General features: G+C 43.0%; 1 protein-coding gene across 1 annotated transcript in view; it reads left to right on the forward strand.

Moving 5' to 3' along the window:
* LOC126430687 (uncharacterized) overlaps positions 1–19,939 on the forward strand; it is a 147,834-nt gene that overhangs the window by 113,373 nt on the left and 14,522 nt on the right. Inside the window, exon 4 of the mRNA XM_050090428.1 lies at positions 14,162–14,310. Within this exon, the coding sequence (XP_049946385.1) occupies positions 14,162–14,310 (149 nt within the window). The remainder of the gene's footprint in view (positions 1–14,161; positions 14,311–19,939) is intronic.

Below are 19,939 nucleotides of genomic sequence, written 5' to 3' on the forward strand. Positions count from 1 at the left end.
GGGAAGAGGTTGCCCTCACACGTCTTCGGATCGGGCACTGTCCTCTGACGCATAGCTATTTATTACGGCGGGAGGATCCTCCGTTTTGTGATGCTTGTGGTGTGCACATCTCTGTCCGGCACATTTTAACAGACTGCATTTTATACCGTGACGCAAGGGCAGAAGCACAAGTTTATGGGGATCTGCCTTGTGTTTTAGCTAACGATGAGACGTGTGTGTGTAGGGTTTTTAAGTTTTGTGATGTGTCTGGACTCTGGCCTAAACTTTTAGGCTGGAGGTTTTAGTGTATTGCAGAGTGGCTGACTCCTCCCAGTTTTTCCTTGCGGTCAGCCAGCCACTTCCATGTGCTACATTGTTTTAGCTCCCTCTACCATTTCTTCCTGTGTTGTCCATGTTTTACTGCTGACGCCCTGCTTCATCCCACGCTTCGGTGTGGGTGAGCACATATTTTTCAATGATTGTTCCCCGTGTTTTATGTTCCGTTCTATGTAACTGTTCTGAGTTTTTTTTCTTGACACCCGTCTCACTATGTTACTGATCGGGCGCTGAAGACCTTGCTGTCGTGCGCCTCCAAAACCCCTCTACTACTACTACTACTACTACTACTACTAAAAATTCTTTGAACTCCATCTCTCTGGACCTCCATCACGCATAAAAATCATCCGTTTCTTTTTCTTCTTAACTGTCTGCTATTACATCATGACAATTTCAAATCTGTTTCTATACATAGCTTTTTAACACGGATACTAGTGTAAATCTCGAGAAATCTTGTGCACTTGGATGGATGAGGACTCGGCAAGCTCCATTCATTCACAAGACGTGGAATGAAGCAGTCTACTTCCGGTCGGTTGCAGATTAAATCGGTAATGGTGCTGCAGGGTGGGTTGGTCAATGACAGATGGGGTCTTTCACTCTCTAATTTTACCCTAAGACAGCGAGAATGCTCTGTGACTCCCATATGCAGAGAGATATATCATAACTTAAGCACTATGCTCGAGGAGTTAGAGATATGTAGAGTGCTGTCTGATATACTTTGATGGTGTATGTGTTCGAGAATTAACAATGAATGGACATACTGCACAGTCAGCTATCCACATGCGCAATGATACTCGCAAATTGGAGAAGAGCTGAATTAGCTATGATACTGAAATTGGGAAACATGCTGTTACATCACTGGTCGGTGCTGAAATTACTGTAAAATTGCTAAAATTGTTCACACTATCATCAGTGATGCTTATTATTAGAGTACATCGATGGTGTCTTTTCCATCCCATCTGTCCACTGGCATGTTGTTGGTTACCACATAATGACTTACTGACACATCGCTTGTTTGAGTTGGAGAAAGAGTTTTGGTGGGGGGACAGTACTTTCTGGGGTGGCTAGCATCGAAACAGTGATTGTGTACGTGACTAAAATATGTCAATCAGTCTAAACAGAATGTAGAGTCGTCAGCTATTCGGTCACTATGACAGATTAGTTTAAATGTAGAGCTCGTGGATCACATTCGGACTGTAGTTTGGAAACTCTCCACAAAGTGACAAAACTCTTCCAGTTTCCTTATGTTGTAACTGTCTTTTATTTAAAATCGGCCAGTGTGTATGGCGTGTTATGGTAACCGCAGTAACAATGTGATTTACACTGTATGACGTCTAGTTTTCTGCGAGAGGCCATTGATCAGAACGTCTTAATGTCATTTAGAACCTGACACTGGTCTCGAAGTTATGGCATAAAAACAAAATTTATGGCAGTGTACAAAGCATGCTACAGCAGAAAAAAATAATGTCTCAAACAACAAGACATGACCACAGGGAGCGTCTCTTGCGATTTACAGTGTAGTCCGTGGGATGTGATCATCCTCCTACAGTACAAGTGCTGAAACTTTAAACTGCCCTCTGCAGTGGATTAAAAGCTGTATATTTAATAGAATCATTCCACATCAACAGTAGCAGTAGTTTAACACGCAAATACAGTGATGGACAGGGTGCCTCATTAGGATTGCTAGAAGGAATGTACCCTGTGCTATTCTGGGAAGCATTGCGACATCTCTCTCTCCGCACTGGATCCGCACCGCAGCCATGCATCATCGCACCAGCACTGGCGCCTAGGTGAGTTCTGTATTGGATGAAGTTAGTGGAGCTTTTATAGTTCCTAATTTTTTCTCTGTTGGATGGTACAGAATAACGATGATAGCATGTTGGGCCGATAGATGTGAATGGACATGGATCTCCTTCGGACTGTAGTATCTGTATGTAGTTTGGGGGCGCCCCACAATGCGCCCTTTTCCACCGAATGGTCAAAACATTGCCCTGTTGCACTAACTCAGGCCGCTCTGCTTCTACACGGTTTGCAGAAGGTGGTGGATATGGCTTTCTCCGACTTCTGCTCAGTTCCGACTTAAATTGGAGCGGTGCAAAGCTGCATAAATGGGGGCAGTCACAAGATGCATAGAGACTGACTAAAACCACGTTGGATTTTTACTGTAGTACACAGGTTCGAGAAAGGTGACTCGTTTCGAGATATGAGAGTGCCAGAAGTATGATTCACTTGTGGTTGTGATCCAACGCAGTTATGTGGTTGAATGGGAGGACTTGATTCCAAATCATAGACATCATTTCTAGCGGATAGCGTAACACTAGACATCTGAAAAACTAGTGTACATTTCTTGTGACCTCAGTCAGCCCACCCTCTACTACTGTTTGTGATCCTTCTCAGTCAGTCATCGCGTATAACTCAGTGGATATATTGCAGAACCTCTGACATGGTATCGAGACAGAAAACATTACATATACTGGAGAAATATCTAGCAGCGTGAAAGGAGTTGTAAATAATGGTTACATACCACGTTCCTTAGCCAACTCACTTTCAAAATTCAGCGATTTTATCACGAGGTTGCATTGTGGGTTACGTGTAAATCGCACTGCTGGTCTGATAGTATACACTGCAGCTATCACTGTCTTGGTATCTGTCTGCATAGAAAAACCACCTCATTAAGAGGTAATGTCTTACCTAGATTTATAAAGCAAGCATAGCATTTTAACACGGATACTAGTGTGCTCCTCCAGAACCAAGACCGCTTGTGACAGTAACACACAGTAGTTGTTGCGATCGGGTTTTTTAACATCTAGCAGATTACGTCTCTCTTTCTAAGACAAAGTGGTAGCACTAGAGAGAAAAACGTATGAGACATGTCCACCCAGCTCTGATTTTGTCTCAGTATTATTTCGTGTTGTGGGCAATCAATTATTGGCGAAGAATTATACATGGTAGTAGTAGTAGGGGATGCGTGATAGGTTTGCATTGAGCATCAGGCTTATAAAGTATGTGTTGTGGTCAGACATGTGCAAAAAGGAAGGTATGGATTTGACGTGTTATACTGTGATAGCAGAGGGAAGAGTATGTCAAGTCATAAGAATGGTACAGATATTTCTATTTCCAGAGCCACAGCCGTCAGCAGGTTGTATTTCCGATACTTCCCTCATTGTCGAGTGTCGTTCAACTGAAACCGCAAACGTAACATTTTTTTGTAAGTATAGCAATCAAATATATATGTGACTGATTTTGTAGGATGATTCCACCTATGCGTGGCCTGTGGTGGGAACGATTCACGTTTCCAGCTAACGGTAGAGGCCGTCTGAATGGAGACAGCCGAATAGCGAACTAATACTTAGTATGTGTTGGACGGCTTTCGTGATCAAGTGGAAGTTTGAGAATAGTGAAATGGACATGTGTTTGCTCTGGGCCATTATTCCTTCCCTTGTAAATTGTCAGATTGACTGTTTCTTCACATTTCCCATCTTTATTTAGTTGAGAGAATATCGATCGTGGTATGTGCATCTAACAGGTGGAAGACGTGTTTGCCAGTTCTCTAGATATTAGAAACACCTTATTTGACTTTGTAAATTATAGGGATGATTTGGAATCTCTTACATCGTGGACATCGGTATTCATGTGTGGAAATATCTATTTCCTCTGTTTGGTTCAAGTTCTCACGTAAAGGTCTTCACAGACGGGATAAGTTTCTAGTTACTCAGTGGTCTAGAGCAACCTCCACCTCGCTAAAGTTTGGGGTTTGTAGAGAAATAATTTCCAGTCTATATCTTCGGAATTATGTTGCGCAAGCGATTGGTAGGATACTGCTGTGTACAAATCATGTGAAAATATATTTGTCCTTGTGATCCCAGAGTCTGGAGATGGGTGTAGTAAAGCAAGCAAGCAGGTCTGGACCAGAAACAGTAACGCGTTTGTGCAGAGGGGGAACGAGCCCGAATTTGTAGAACAGTTCTGAAAGTAACTTCGGTCCAGTGAGGGCGCTCTGGTCACCCGTCGGGACTGGATGACCGCTGACCTCGCAGGAAAATATCTAGTGCTGCACCGAATCGTCAGTAACAACCGGAGGTTGCACACTTCTTTCCTCACCTTGCACGTTCGTATGGTACTCTTTAAGCTGTCATCCATTTCCGTCATCACTAGTATTTCGTAGTCGGTGGGATTCTCAGTCAGAGGAGCCATTTCAAATACGAATGACTGTGTATTGGCGACTGCGGCTTGCCAACAGTGTGCTTTAGGCATCATGCATGCATCCACCAAGCGGTGGAATTTCAGAACGGTACTTAATTTAAATACACGCCTCTTATATCTTTGCCAGTAAGATAGACAAGTGTCTAGAGATGTACTCATATAGCTATTTGTTTGCACCGCTTGACTTTGTCCTTATTCTTAACTCTCTGAGAAAGTGTTGCTTTTCCCGGCTGTAGTAACCGCAAATACCCACATGTTGGAGTGATGCTCGAAAAATCTCAGATCGAGACCATTAACTGAATTAGGCATACACAAAAAAAAAGTAAGCATCTAAATGTGGTGAGAATCTTACAGCTGGGAACAGCATGGATCATATCTTTGACCCTGTGGAAAGACCAACAAACAGCATTTACAACTGCACTCTGTGCCAACCAGTTCCATGTAGTATCAGTTAGCGAGTAACTGTGGAACAGCTGCTGCGTGGTGTTTAACAGTGATCTGCAGTTTGTCTCTTGGGATAATAACGCCTATTGCAAAATACGAGCAAGCAAGATTTACGTATTGTCTTAAACACAGTGGGATAGTAGCACTTACTGTAAACAAGCAATGGTAAGCAGCCATAAATTGGAGTCCAGGTAGAAATGCAGGAATAGAGACTGTTTAAGTAAGGGGTTGCTACAAAAGTTGAATCTGCATCTTTCAGCACTTCCTTCCGGCATCATATTAGAACTGATGCAATTATGAATGTCATATTCGAAGTCAATCGTGACATGGTTCACTTCCTCCCCTCCCTTTCCCCTCTCCACTCGCCCACGCCTCTCTACTCCTCTCCCCTACTTCCCATTTTTGCTCTCACTCAATACTGATCATTTGATGTCTGTACATGAACCATGGACCTTGTCGTTGGTGGAGAGGCTTGCGTGCTTCAGCGATACAGATGGCCATAATGTAGGTGCAACCACAAAAGAGGGGTATCTGTTGGGACGCCAGACAAACGTGTGGTTCTTGAAGACGGGCAGCAGCCTTTTCAGTAGGTGCAGGGGCAACAGTCTGGATGATTGACTGATCTGGCCTTGTAACATCATCCAAACCGGCCTTGCTGTGCTGGTACAGCGAAACGCTGAAAGCAAGGCGAAACTAAAGCTGTAATTTTTTTCTGAGGGAATGCAGCTTTACTGTGTGGTTAAATGATGATGGAGTCCTCTTGGGTAAAATATTCCGGAGGTAAAACTGTCTCCTCAATTTCGATCTCCGGACGGGAACTAGCCTGGAGGTAGTTATCAGGAGAAAAAAAACTTGCATTATACGGAGAAGCAAGTTCCTCTGGGATGGAATCTTGCAGTCTCGTTCGAACCCGCCTGCCGTCCAATCTATCAGCCGTGATCTACAGAAACTGTGCCTGTGTCTGGTGGACGGCCGTTTGGCGCTCTGGTGAAGGTTGTTGCGACGCTAGCTCTTGTAAGAGCGTGTAGTAAAACTCAGAGGTCGATCTGAGCCAAAGCCCCGTGTCTCGTCCATACATGAGCGTGTGGCGAAGAGCTGGTTTAGCGCAGTATGTCCTCCAATGTGTCGTGGAATCATAGGTATGACGCTGTCGCTCACATTTGTGCCAGGTAGTAGCGACGGCTACAAGGCAAGCCTCTTACTGGAGAATGCTGACGTTAAGTGTCCAAGGTCATCTACTAGGGCTCTTCTGTTGTCGTGGCAGAGTCACGGAGCAGATGAAGGCCTTACGGTCGATGAATGTAGTGGGCCACACCTCGGCAACGACAGTCGCTGCCCGAAGACCTCAAGAGATGTAAATCCTGTCCACCCTGATGGCCGAGTGGCTGGTGAAGTGTGTTTATACGCATCGGTCACCGTGGATGAGTGTCCATGTATCATGCAAAGCGAGATTCCGGACCATAGCGTGAAGAGCTGGACATGGGACATGGGATCTGATTCTCAGGGTGTAAGACACTGTTTAAGTCCCCGCCCACCACGAAGTGCTCTGCAGCGCCTTGAAACAATTAAGCTACCTCAGTGGAGTAATAGAGTGTTCGCTCTCGACGCTTCGCAGACGGGGCATACAGATTCACAAGGCAGACTGCGCCGATCGTGAGCGCAGTGCCTCTCGCTGATGGCAAATACTGAATATCCGTTGGTTCGATGCCATCGCGTAGTAATATGGCCGAACCATTACCGCCATCAGAAGTTGGGTTGACGTAAGACGTGTATCCATAAACATCCAGGCGAAGATCAGGCCGTATCTCTTAAAGAAAGACGATGTCCTTCAACAGATGGGTTTTGATTGCGGAACTAATGCCGTTGATATTGACTGTACCTATCCTATACACCTGGGCCATTAGATATTGCGATGATGTATCCTGCAGTCGTTTAAGCCAGTAAGCGACATGTCGCCCGTCCCACCGTCCCTGCCACCCGCACCATAGATATTACTGATCGGCAGAGCCAGGATGTCCGTCCGACGATCCGTCGGCCACGGGCATCAGGTTGTCGCTCGAGTCTGATATCATTCTTTCCAATCTCTATCTGGGACGCCCAGTCGCCAAGCTGAAGGTGTGGTATGTTACATGACGTTCATTTGGTATCTTAGCCACAAAATCGCCAGGGGGCTCGTCAGTGAGTTTAGTGTGGCTTTGTCCTTGGGCTGACGTTGCCAGCAGCGAACCAGGAGCTGTTGGAGTGGGGTCCACAGCCCGTGCCGCAGATGAATTGTCCTCATCCTCCTGCTACGTGCCACCATCTCGCGAAGCATTTCCTGCAGACAGCCTCCTCTTCTTTCGTCTCTTGGGCGACTTCTGCTTGTGGGAACGCGTGTCCGCGTCCTGCGGATCGTGATAAACAGAAGGCACCTCACGCATCTCCGTGTCCGAGCTCGAATCGATCTGCTGATGCTCTCCTTCTGCACACGGCTGGTCTCTGCTGTCGAGCATGGTGACGGTTCCGATGAAGGCTGCGTCGTCGTGGGCACGGAGACCGGTCCCACGGGGGTCGATAACTGGAACGGAACAACGTCCGCGTCCATCATGTTCCTCGCTGCCTCACCGTATGTAACAGGCAACGTTATCGGTTGCCTTGTAGGCGTCGTGTCTGCACTTGGTGTCTGGAAGAGGCGTCTCTGTAAGCATTCAGAGCGTACATGCCCTTCCTGCCGGCACCCTGAGCAAGCCCGCAGTTGATCGTCATGTACGACGGGATGTGTTTGTGCAGTTCGATTCGCTCCTGACGCACTCCATTCAGAACAGGATATGTCTCGAACGTATGCCACTTTTCTTCCACGTGACTTAGTACTCCCCTGTAAAGCCGCAGCGCGTTCACGACAAGCGTGGCCGGCACTTCAAACGACATCTCGAAGATCCGTATGTTCCGAACGCCAAGTCCTGCTTGTTGCTGTTCGAGGGGTGGAAACGATATCCATCGGCGGAACGGCGAATAAGGCTTTCGCACCTGCTTCATCGACAAATTTCAGGTAAACTGTGCTTGATACGATCGAAAGATGTATAGCGAGAAGTTCCTGTCGATCGCGGTGCATTACTTCATACAGGAAACGCTCTACTTCGTATCCATTAGGTCTTGCGTACTGGGCAAGGAACGTTAATTTAATCGTGGCGTTTCTATAAGAAAGCGCCATGGTCGTTTGAGGTTATCTGTTTACACTGCAATACCACTACCCGCGCGAGTAAACAACGACCTGCTTGCGGAGAGCCGCACAGAGCCCCGCGCACGTCCGCTTCGCAATACGGCGGAGAACCGACTGACCGACTGAGCTACGTAAGCACGATTCAGGGTTCGTCCTCACAGCTTTAGTTCCTCCAGTACCTCGCATCCTACCTTCCTACCTTGCACTAACTGACAGCGCCAGCAAGGTTCGGCTCTTTAATGCTTTAAGAATCATTATAATACTGTGGCATTTTCTCAGAATTTTTGAATGAGTTGGATGGCAACTGACAATTAAAGGGACTCGGAACGAAACTGAGAGAAAAGAAGGAATACACCAGTAGGTTGTCCAATATCAAAGCGTTCTAAACCTGTAATCCGACTGCTTGACTTTTAATCATTAGGTGCCTCTTTACCTGAGGCCTAGGGCAGGAGTACATAACGCTTCCTGCCATGTGGCTAGCCTGCAGAGGTTCGTCGTGTTATGTGAGGTCTCATTTAAAGTAGCTGGCATCTGACAGCTAGCGTGTTGGACTGCTTCCCTATCAATATGCTAGTGGCATCCTGACGTTGCTGGCTCCCAACGTGTTGCCGCATACTCCCACAACGGAAATCAGTGCAAGCTTTCCGGGATATAGACTATTTCAAGAACACAACGTAATTCTGACCTCATTTAATATTCAGAACAGATTTTTGACATGTTCAAACGCTCTATGGAGATTTATACCCTATGTGCATTTCCTTTTTATAGGAAATAGAATAGTTGTTAGTTAAGTATTGACAAAATTGCAAAAATAAGAAAATAGCCGCCGCCTTCCGTTGGCTGTAGGTAGCAAACGCAATGTGACATGGAACTTCGGAAAGACCAGTTGCCGAGTAAAGTGCACTACTGCCCATTAAAATTGCTACACCACTAAAATGACGCGCTACAGACGCTAAATTTAACCGACAGGAAGAAGATGCTGTGATATGCAAGAGGCCATGCATTCACACAAGGCTGTCGCCGGTGGCGACGTCTACAACATGCTGACGTGAGGAAAGTTCCAAACCGATTTCTCATACGCAAACAGCAGTTGACCGGCGTTACCTGGTAAAACGTTGTGGTGATGCCTTGTGTAAGGTGGAGAAATACGTACCATAACGTTTCCGACTCTGATAAAGGTCGGATTGTAGCCTATCGCGATTGCGGTTTATGGTATCGCGACATTGCTGCTCTTGTTGGTCTAGATCCAATGACTATTAGCAAAATATGGAATGGGTGGGTTCAGGTGGGTAATACGGAACGCCGTGCTGGATCCCGACGGCCTCGTATCACTAGCAGTCGAGATGGCAGCCATCTTATCCGCATGGCTGTAACGGATCGGGCAGCCACGTCTCGATCCCTGAGTCAACAGATGGGGACGTTTGCAAGACAACAACCATCTGCACGAACAGTTCGACGACGTTTGCAGCAGCATGGACTATCAGCTCGGAGACCATGGCTGCGGTTACCCTTGACGCTGCATCATAGACAGGAGCGCCTGCGATGGTGCACTCAACAACGAACCTGGGTGCAGCAATGACAAAACGTCATTTTTTCGGATGAATCCAGGTTCTGTTTACAGCATCAGGATGGTCGCATCCGTGTTTAGCGACATCGCGGTGAACGCACATTGGAAGCGTGTATTCGTCATCGCCATACTGGTGTATCACCCGGCGTGATGGTATGGGGTGTCATTGGTTACACGTCTCGGTCACCTCTTGTTCGCATTGACGGCACTTTGAACAGTGGACGTTACATTTCAGATGTGTTACCACCCGTGCCTCTACCCTTCATTCGATCCCTGCGAAACCCTACATTTCAGCAGGATAATGCACGACCGCATGTTGCAGGTCCTGTACGGGCCTTTCTGGATACAGAAAATGTTCGACTGCTGCTCTGGCCAGTAAATTATCCAGATCTCTCACCAATTGAAAACGTCTGGTCAATTGTGGCCGAGCAACTGGCTCGTCACAATACGCCAGTCACTACTCTTGATGAACTGTGGTATCGTGTTGAAGCTGCATGGAGAGCTTGAAAGTCTACCCCTAGTTTGTTATGCTGATTATTTTTCATGTAAGAAGTATCTCCCTTTAATATAAGCGGACGCAGTGCTCCATGATTCCCATTTATACCGCTATGTGTCTAATTCTTTCAATTAGGCCCGATAAGTTGAGATATGGGTAATCAAACCCGTAGAAAAGATAGTGTTCTAATTTAAAAATGAAGCAACGGATAACGCAACATCGGTAAATGGCCATGGAACAATACGTGCACATTAGGGACTGTAAGACTTTCTTTTTTTTGATACTATGAATTCCGTTAGTTTGATAAAGTGCATAATGCATACAATGGATATGCCTGGATTGAAAATTCATAGAATATAGCCATTATCTCAGTGGTATGGATGACGGATACTGAATAACGCTAAGGGAGAATTTCAATTATCATTCTGATTTATTTCGATAATATTTAAGAAAACTATTACCCTCTGTGACAAAACATAGATGAAATCTATTATATTTAAGAAAACGACCACTCTCAGTGACAAAACATTCATGAAGCACTGACTATCTCTTGCATCTCGTCATACCGGAAACATAGACAACACTTCGTCGTCAGTTACATCTACTAATGATTAAAATGGGTAAAAATGAATGTTATTGAATGGTGACCTCTGAACACCATTTACTTATTGTCACACCTATTCAACGCGCGGAGTAGAGAAGGATATTACCTTTCACTCTCTCAAACATTACTTGGTTTACTACACATGCAGTACCATGCGGATAAGTTCATGTTGAAACCGGGTATTATGCAACCGCAATGCAACGTGAGCAAACCAGCCCAGGCTTCATGACTCCACTTTATTCATGCTATGATTAACGAAAGGCAAATCCAGTGACTACCGTAATGAATGCTGGCAACACGTGGCCAAGTTCGACAACAAAGAAACAAGTAAAATAAACCGTTGAATCATGAAAAATTTATATTGCTTGTATCCAGAACTAAACTAAGCAACAAATGAAAATTAATGAACCTATCCGCTATTGACCTAAGAACAAGAACCGTTGGTTAATGCCCTCAATCACCTCGCGCCCAAATCCGCTAGTTGAAACACATTAATCTGAAAAATTTAAACAAATAAAATATCGCTGAACGTTTCCCGGTATTAATTCACACCCGAACATGTTTTAGAATCAATGTTACCCCAAAAAGCCTACATTATGAATAACTTTTCTCACCATCCATGACGAGCGGCGCACCCCTGCGTCCGTCTCGTTCAATCGGCGGCCCCAGTGCCCTAACATGGCGCGTTCCAGGACCAACCGTCAACCGTTCAAAAAAACTGGTGGTGGGGGTAGGACCCCAGTGAGAACCAACCTCACAAACTCTGCCCTACTCATCCCCTCTATCTTTGGAATCACAAACTCTCTTCCGAATCTGCTCACGTTATGTTGGTGCTAAACTACCCTACTGCTACCATCTATGACCAACCCAGATTATTATATATTCCATACATAATTACGTTTATCCATCCACATACATCACGGGATCAAAGGATGAGAGAGGAGGTGTGACACAAACAGAAGAAAAAATATACACGGAAGCATTCTTGAATCCAAAGGTTAATTAGCTAGACGAAACATTGAAAGGACGCTCTCAGCGTAAAATGAATTATTAAACATGTAGAAATTAATCAGTTAGTTAAATGAAGCGTAAACCTGTGACGTTTCAAGCTGTACCTGTACACGCCATCCAAGCTCTGTTTGACTCAATGCCCAGGCGTATCATGGCCGTTATTACGGCCAGAGGTGGTTGTTCTGGGTACTGATTTCTCAGGAACTATGCACCCAAATTGCATGAAAATGTAATCACATGTCAGTTCTAGTATAATATATTTCTCCAATGAATACCCGTTTATCATCTGCACTTCCTCTTGGTGTAGCAGTTTTAATGGCCAGTAGTGTATTTTGGTTATCAACGAAAAAAATTTTTCATCTAACTCTAAATTTTTCGATGTATGACATAATATAGTCGAAGCTGTTTCCCAGATGGAAAATTTCACCCATTCTAAAAAAGTATCATAACTGGCCGTAATTAAATTCTAGAAGAGATTTTTAACATGCTTTTGGGCATTGTAAAGGTGTGTATTGTAAGTGAATTTAGAATATTAGTATGCGTTTTGTAGGAGACAGAGGTTTTTCTATCGCCGCAGAAAGTGGAGCGCTGTGGTGGCCACTTGCAGACGGTGCTTGTTACTACAGCGTCCATACGTGTGACCTTAGAAATCAGGTTGCAACTAATTTGTGTAGGACTATTTTAAGGTGTCAGGCAAATCCAACACCTTCCATGAAAACGCTGACATGATAGCAAATCCGACAGTATGTCACATAGTTCCGAATAAATCCTGACATTAAATTAATCAAAGTAATACGATCAATGAGTGAGCAAATGGAATACCACAGACTAACACAAGAACGCCTAAATGCGTGTCATACCTTTCCACCGTGAAACAGATGCAGTTCAGAGGGGAGAAACGAGAACAGAAGCCGAGAGCAGAGTCGTGTAAGCTAGAAGGCCCTACAATAAGGGACAGCTAGAAGGCCCTACGATAAGGGACACCCAAAATCCAGCCGACCGCCAAGACCACCCCCCAGCCCATGTTGAAAGATAGAGCCCTCCAGAAGAACAGTATAGATCTTACGATAACACTAAAAGGGCCACACCAGCTTCAAGTTTTATCGTGAGACTATAAGAGTCTCTGTTACGTAGCAAACGTTAAAAACATTGCCCCACCACGAAAAGTATAACGTTTCTCATTGGATACACAGAATTTTTGTAGATGGAGCTTAAGGTTAACATTGAGACCCTGACTGGCCAGTTGAAAACACAGCCAGATAGCTTTTCTTAAACCAACTTCGGTAAATTGTAGTAAGAAGAAGTTAGAAAAGAGTTGCTTCCGAGACGGCGAGGTGTGTGGAGCTGCGCCGCCCGCCGCCCCCTGACGCTGCCTAAACACCGACAAGGTAATGAACCCACAGGATGCCGCTTAACAGCGCATAACGCTTCACTCAGAAGTGCAGAAGTCTCATCTGTTACATACCCTTTTTACGTAATACTAGTGTCGATCGTCGATTAAACTTCGTGGTATTCACATTTGCTATTAGAAGTTAAAAATCTGAAACGCGATGATTTTTCTGTTACGTAATTATTGAGAAGCCACATCAGCCACTGTAATTTGCGACAAATTAGACCATTTTGATAGTTTTCTCTTTTATGAAACTTAACTTAAACCTAGATTATAGATGTGATATGGCATAGGTCATCCTTCGATCCATTGTAGAACTTGGAAACCCATTCAGGGAATATTCGTTCACATTTTTGTTGAACGCAGTTGGTTTTTATCATCCTGTATTAAAATATTTCCTTTTATCAATAGTACAATTTATAAACAATGTTTTGTGAGTAGACTAAAAATTCCAATGGTAAACTTAACTACTTTCTCGACGTTATTTTACCAGCTAACTAAAAATAGGAAAGCCTTGAACCCCTTCCACTAAATTTAGTTAGTATTAACATTCTTTTACAGCGAGTGCAGTGGAGCTGACGCTGAAATCATTAAGTATTCGGTTATATCATCGCTAATCTCACTGAACTCTACATGTCATGTGTGGTCTGGCGTCTCCTTACCAGCAACAGGTCCCAGTTTCAAACTAGTCAATTCCCTAAAAAACACACTCAGAGCGTCGTTGCGCGAAAGTGGTAGGGAGACACGACTTAGAACAAACAGACACCACGCAGAATGTTAGACTATAAGCACACCAGTGCACTGATTGAGTGTAGCGACGGTTTCGCTCCCCTCGCCGCTTCCCACGTTACACGAGAACAGAAGCTGCTTTATTTGTTAGTTAATGTGTAGTGTAGCGTGGCTGGGTTGTGAGCTTATGTGGTGGTCCGCAGCTGCTGGAGTGGCTGTTCCGGCGGCTGTCCGCGCCCTGGCCGACCGTGCGCTCCCGCGCCAGCCTCACGCTGCTCTTCACGGCAGCCAGCGGCGCCCTCATGTGGACGCTGCGGCGCGGCGACCACCCCAAGGACACGCCCATCTTCTGGTCAGCACCCACCTGCCCGGCTCTGCCAGCTGCGCTCGAGCTGATGCCGAGAAGCATACTGGTTGTCATCAGGAACCCCATGTTACGAATATTAATTTTTTATGACAAACCTTGTACATCGTCTTTTGTATCGTGCTCTGATACTAAAATATTGAAGTCTGTTAAAGTGATCATTGCAGCTCAGCTACAGTAGCATCTTACACGTGCCAGTCGTACGAGGGTTGTCCAGAAAGTAAGTTCCGATCGGTCGCGAAATGGAAACCACTGGGAAAATCCGGTAAAGCTTTGCACAGATGTGTTCGGCAGAGTCTCTATTATGCCCGTCGATCGTGTCGCGTCGCTATTTTCAGTTTTGAGTGAACAGTGAGCACTTAAAGATGCGTAGGGAATAGCGTATACCGCCAAGTATGCGTGCCTCAATACAGATTTCGCCTGTGTCATGCAGCCCACATAACACAACTGTCGAGCAGTTCCTTCTTCATGCCAAATCTCGGCCGCACACTGCAGGGGCAATGAAGACGCTCCTGCGACGTTTCCGATGAGAAGTGTTTGATCACCCCCAATATAGTCCGTAATTGGGTACCCCAGAGTCTCATCTCTGCTCACAAGAACCGCTGACTATGAAGACAAAATTTTTCCACAGACGTCGAGCTGCAGACCAGTGCAGACAACTGGCCGAAAGCACAGGCCGCTCCTTTCTATGACGAGGATTTTGGAACGTTGATACAACACTACGACAAAACTCGAAGCTGGAGCGCCGACTATATAGAGAAGCAGGTGGAAGATGTACCTAACTGTTGCAAATAAAACGTTTCTGGTTTTCTCTGTGGTTTCCATTTCCCGACTGATCGGAACTTACTTTCTGGAAAACCCTCGTATTTGTTGTTGGTTCACAGTATCGTTGAATTTTTTAAATAACCTCGACTGTATTACCACACTTACACGAATCTAATGCGTCATCGATTTTAATGCGCACCCCAATTTTAATAATTAAATTAATAAAAATAGGAATTTTGGGACAGCGCTGGTAGGATATTTTTGTATTGTTTAAATTTATTTTACAATGCTAACTTTATTTCAAACGATAGTGAATGTATTTTTAAGTTAATCATTACCGTACTAAGTGACATTTTCCTTATTAAAACAGAACGCCTAACTTGATTACCTTGAAACGTCCCCTTTCAACAATTATACACGACTGTGCTTAAACTGACACACAATATTTTTAGCGCAATGCAATCTGACTTTCAAAAATCCCTACAAAAGAATGGCCCTGACTAACATTAAACTATACCTTTCACAAATCACTAAATCACTTACCTCACAATAATCTTTGTTTCTCCCACTACTGCAATACAGCAAGTGCCACTACTGCCAGCTAAATAAAAGATTCAAACTATGGAAGGCACTAAATACTGATAGGGATAGTTAGCAAATGAAAGATATTAATAGAGAACAAACAATGTATTTACCTTGATATCATCATATATAAATAGAGCAGTTCATGACAAATTTCAAAACTCCGCCATCTCTCCCCACATCCACCACTGCTGGCGGCTCACCTCCAACTGCGCAACGCTACGCGCTGTTCACAGCCAGCTGCCTAACAATACAATGGCGAGTATTACAACAATGCAAAGCAGCCACAGACTGCACACAGCACAGCCAGTGATTTTCATACAGAGGTGGCGTTACCAATAAAAAAACCTAAACAGCCTACTTACATAGCCCCCATGCTTCCCACAAAAAATTTTACAAATTGGATTGGGCAATGGCCAATACAGATTTGAAAAATTTTTTTCATAATTACAATAACAAAGAAATCAAATGCACACACTCATTGATACGATGTTGGTCAAAAGCTAAAATTGTCTCACAGTCCATAAAGACAGTCCTAATCGTACATAACAGGAGAATAGCAGTGTTTTTCTCAAAGTCTGAGCAGTAAAAGAAAATGCACACGGAAGTAGTGGATTTCCATGCAGTCTTGAAGAAGTAGTGTTGTCCTTCCAATGGAAAGACAGTGCTGACTCTCGACATGCAGACAGGTAATGGGCCACAACAGAGCAAACCCACAGCAGAGTCAGTCGAAATTTTGAAGAGTATTGGTAGGTAGGTCATCACAGAGCAGACCCACTGTAGTCCTGGTAGAGATTACGGTATTGGTGGGCCACCAGAGGTGCAGACCCACTGCAGTCCTTGTAGAAATAATGGCATGGTGGGTCATCATAGATGCAGACCCACTGTAGTCCTTGTAGAGATAATGGTACTGGTGGGTCATCAAAGATGCAGACCCACTGTAGTCCTTGGAGAGATAGCCAGCAGCCATCTGTTGTGACTGTGCAGGTGCACAATCACCGTTGAAGAGTCTTGCAGATAATATAGCAAGTCCATAAACCACCACTTGTGCACTCACAAAGTTTTTGGAATTGTCCTTAGAACCAGCAATGCTGTTATCCAGTCCCTTGCTGAATTATTAACACATGTGCAAACACTAACAGTCCCTACTTCTCACATATTGTCCATATACTATGACCAACAGAAACGTGTGCAGTGAAATGTAACTTACAAGTTAATAATAAGATGAACTGGTGTCAATTACAATTTTATAACATAAGAATACAATTACAAAGGTACAAAATACATCATTAAAGAACATAACAATTCAGATAACATTTGTAGTAACAAACTTTACAAAAGAATCGAAATAACATATACATCAGTGTTACAGGAATTATGACATAAGTGAATATATAAAATAATGAGAATAGTTTTCGAAACATTAATTTCACACATGAGCATTAAATCAGAACAGAATAAATAATGTCTAAACATCTTTACAAAGAAAATAACATAGTATTTGAAAAATTCTACAACATAAATCTTATTAGCTAAACACATAAAGACAGGAAAAAGACAAATACACAAGGGTACATATACACATACCAGAATAACACAGGAGAAAAGGACAGGGTTTGTTTTCAGTGTAACATTTGGTACTGCAGTATTTTGTGAACAAAACCTTTTTTGTTCTTGGAGATCTCCCTTCGTTCATCATTATTCCCAAAAAGTCCTATCTGTACCTCCTTTCTGTATTCTAACCATATTTCTTTCAAAATAAATATGGCTTATTGTACAATACTCATTTAGGCCCAAATCGTTTTCATATAACTTTCAAAGCATTATTTCCCTATTCTCCATAGTTAGGTTCTTATATAGTCTACCCCCTCATAAGCTAACTTAAATCTACTGAGCTCAGATGCTAAACTAAGGGACGAGGCAATGCAGCAGCACATAACAAATCAACACAAACAGCAATGACAAAAAATACAGATTGGCAAAGCTAGCAGCAGCAAATGTAATAACTTATATCAAAACATGACATAGCTCAAGCAGAAAAAAATATTACACTAAAAATGGCCATGTCTAATACCTCTGTCACATCTTAACACTAGAGTGATGCATCACAATTTATTCTACAAAAGAAATTACCAAGTACTTGAAAAGAAAATTATGAATGCAGTTCCTGTGAAGGTAAATGTCGCTTTGTGCTCCCTCATTTTTTTGAAAAAAATTATTATATACTCGATCTGTAGACAGAAAATATTTATATTAGTACATCTATAAAATTTTATTTTAACCAATGCTGCAGTGCAGCTAGAAACTAGATATCAAATGAAATAAGCAACTATGTACACAGCAAAGCATAAGAACATCGTTCAATAGCCATGTGGCATTTCATAAGTTAGTAGAAAAATCTCTCAACTAGAGAGACAGTAGTCATAATCAGGTGTATAGACATAAAAATATTTCTCGTCATTTCATTAGGCATCCAGTGTAATCATATGTTTTCAAGTTCGACCGTGTCGTTTTTGCGATGCTTTCTACAAAGGAATGTCAGAAGCGAGGTTAATGGCGTCTTTTTTTAATTTTTTTTTTCTACCTGTGCCGCTGAAAAGGGCTCGCAATAATGGCTTTTCCTCCAGGCAACTGGCACACCTGGCCACTCGCAACGCATTACATCACAGTCACTTACCTTTCTTACCGACATATTTACGACAGCAGTTTCCGCTACAGTGACAGTCTCATATAAACATTTCACAGGTCGAAAATTTGCGTAACAAATGTGTAGAAAAAAAATCCTGTAAATATAACAGTGTTCAAAAAATTTTCGCCAGCATTGTGATACATTCACGCATATACACACATTTCATAACTCTTAAAGTACGATTCTTGGTTTCCAACATCCTGTTTCACAAGTCAAGAGTCCCTACCCACTACTCATTACTCCTTACCTTATTACACATATATATATTCGTCGACACGTCAATCTTGCGACGACACTTCAATATTTCATCATAATAAATACATAGCATAACCAAATTCCTCATATAGCATCATCTTATTGATCATAAACATATCTCAACAGCATAATACACATCGTCGTCGTAAAAATAACATCATAACACCTCAGTCAAATCTCAAAATCGTCGTAGCTTCCTCCAATAATTTCAAAACCTAAAAAAATTCTCTGCTCATTTCAATAGTGTCATCTACCTCAAACGTACTTTAAAAATCATGATCTCACACCAAATACATCATTCAAAGCTCTCATAGCATCACAATATGTCCGAAAAAATATGATCAGTTTACAAAGTACAGACAAAATACAGTTTCATAAGTGTGAAGTTACCCAACTGTGTATTGCGTAAACATGTGTCACTGATGTAGTAAAAAAAATGTTTATCTCTCAGTTAAATGATCAGATAGCTGTGTAATTTGTGTGTTAGAGAAATATGGTACCGATGTGTAAAGTTGTATAAGCAAATACCATATTAGCTAGGGTTCCTTGTGGTTGCCACACACATGGTACACAAAGTAAGCGTTTACCCCCCTGAGGATTAATGTAATTATACCCTCAGGTGCTACAGATTACAGCAAAGGGATGAAATGTATCACAGAAAAACCTTTGTATCATTGTACTTCAAATATCTTTAAAAATAAATGTTTTAAGTACAAAATTAATCACTCAAATGCGTGTCCTGTAGCGCTAAATGTGCGTTTTGCTGCAAGATAATTCTGTGGAAGTGTCGTAATTATCGTCCTCTGAAAGCTAAGTTCTGCAGAAGTCAATGTACTTACCCCATCATAAACGAAAGTGAAATGCTTTGTGTATAGATATCTTAGTTATTACGCTTATTGCCGTGATGAGGAAAGTACTGTACAGTAACGTATTGTTATGCCACGAAAAAGGTTGTCTCATTGTTGCTATACCACAAAAGTTACTACTAAAACATGTTTTTCTTCCTAGAAGAATTCAGAAAACTGTGCAGATATAAAACAGATACACTGCAAAAGCAACATTGTAAATTGTCACTCATTAGTAGCGTCGTGATAACATCGTGTAGCTGTCACATAAACTAACCACTGTGTCCTCTGGTATCTTACAGAAAGTACTTTAAACCCAGAATGTATTTTCAAGTAAACCAAAATGTTGCATTAAAATCTTATTAGCAGTACCAGTATGTGTCCTAAGTATGTAAGCCTGATAGTCGTTACGCAATCGTGCAACTAACAAGCAAGAATGTACAAATACAACACTGTGTCGTCTGTTCACTATAACAATCCA

This window comes from Schistocerca serialis, chromosome 1 (assembly GCF_023864345.2).
Source record: "Schistocerca serialis cubense isolate TAMUIC-IGC-003099 chromosome 1, iqSchSeri2.2, whole genome shotgun sequence".
Taxonomy (NCBI): domain Eukaryota; kingdom Metazoa; phylum Arthropoda; class Insecta; order Orthoptera; family Acrididae; genus Schistocerca; species Schistocerca serialis.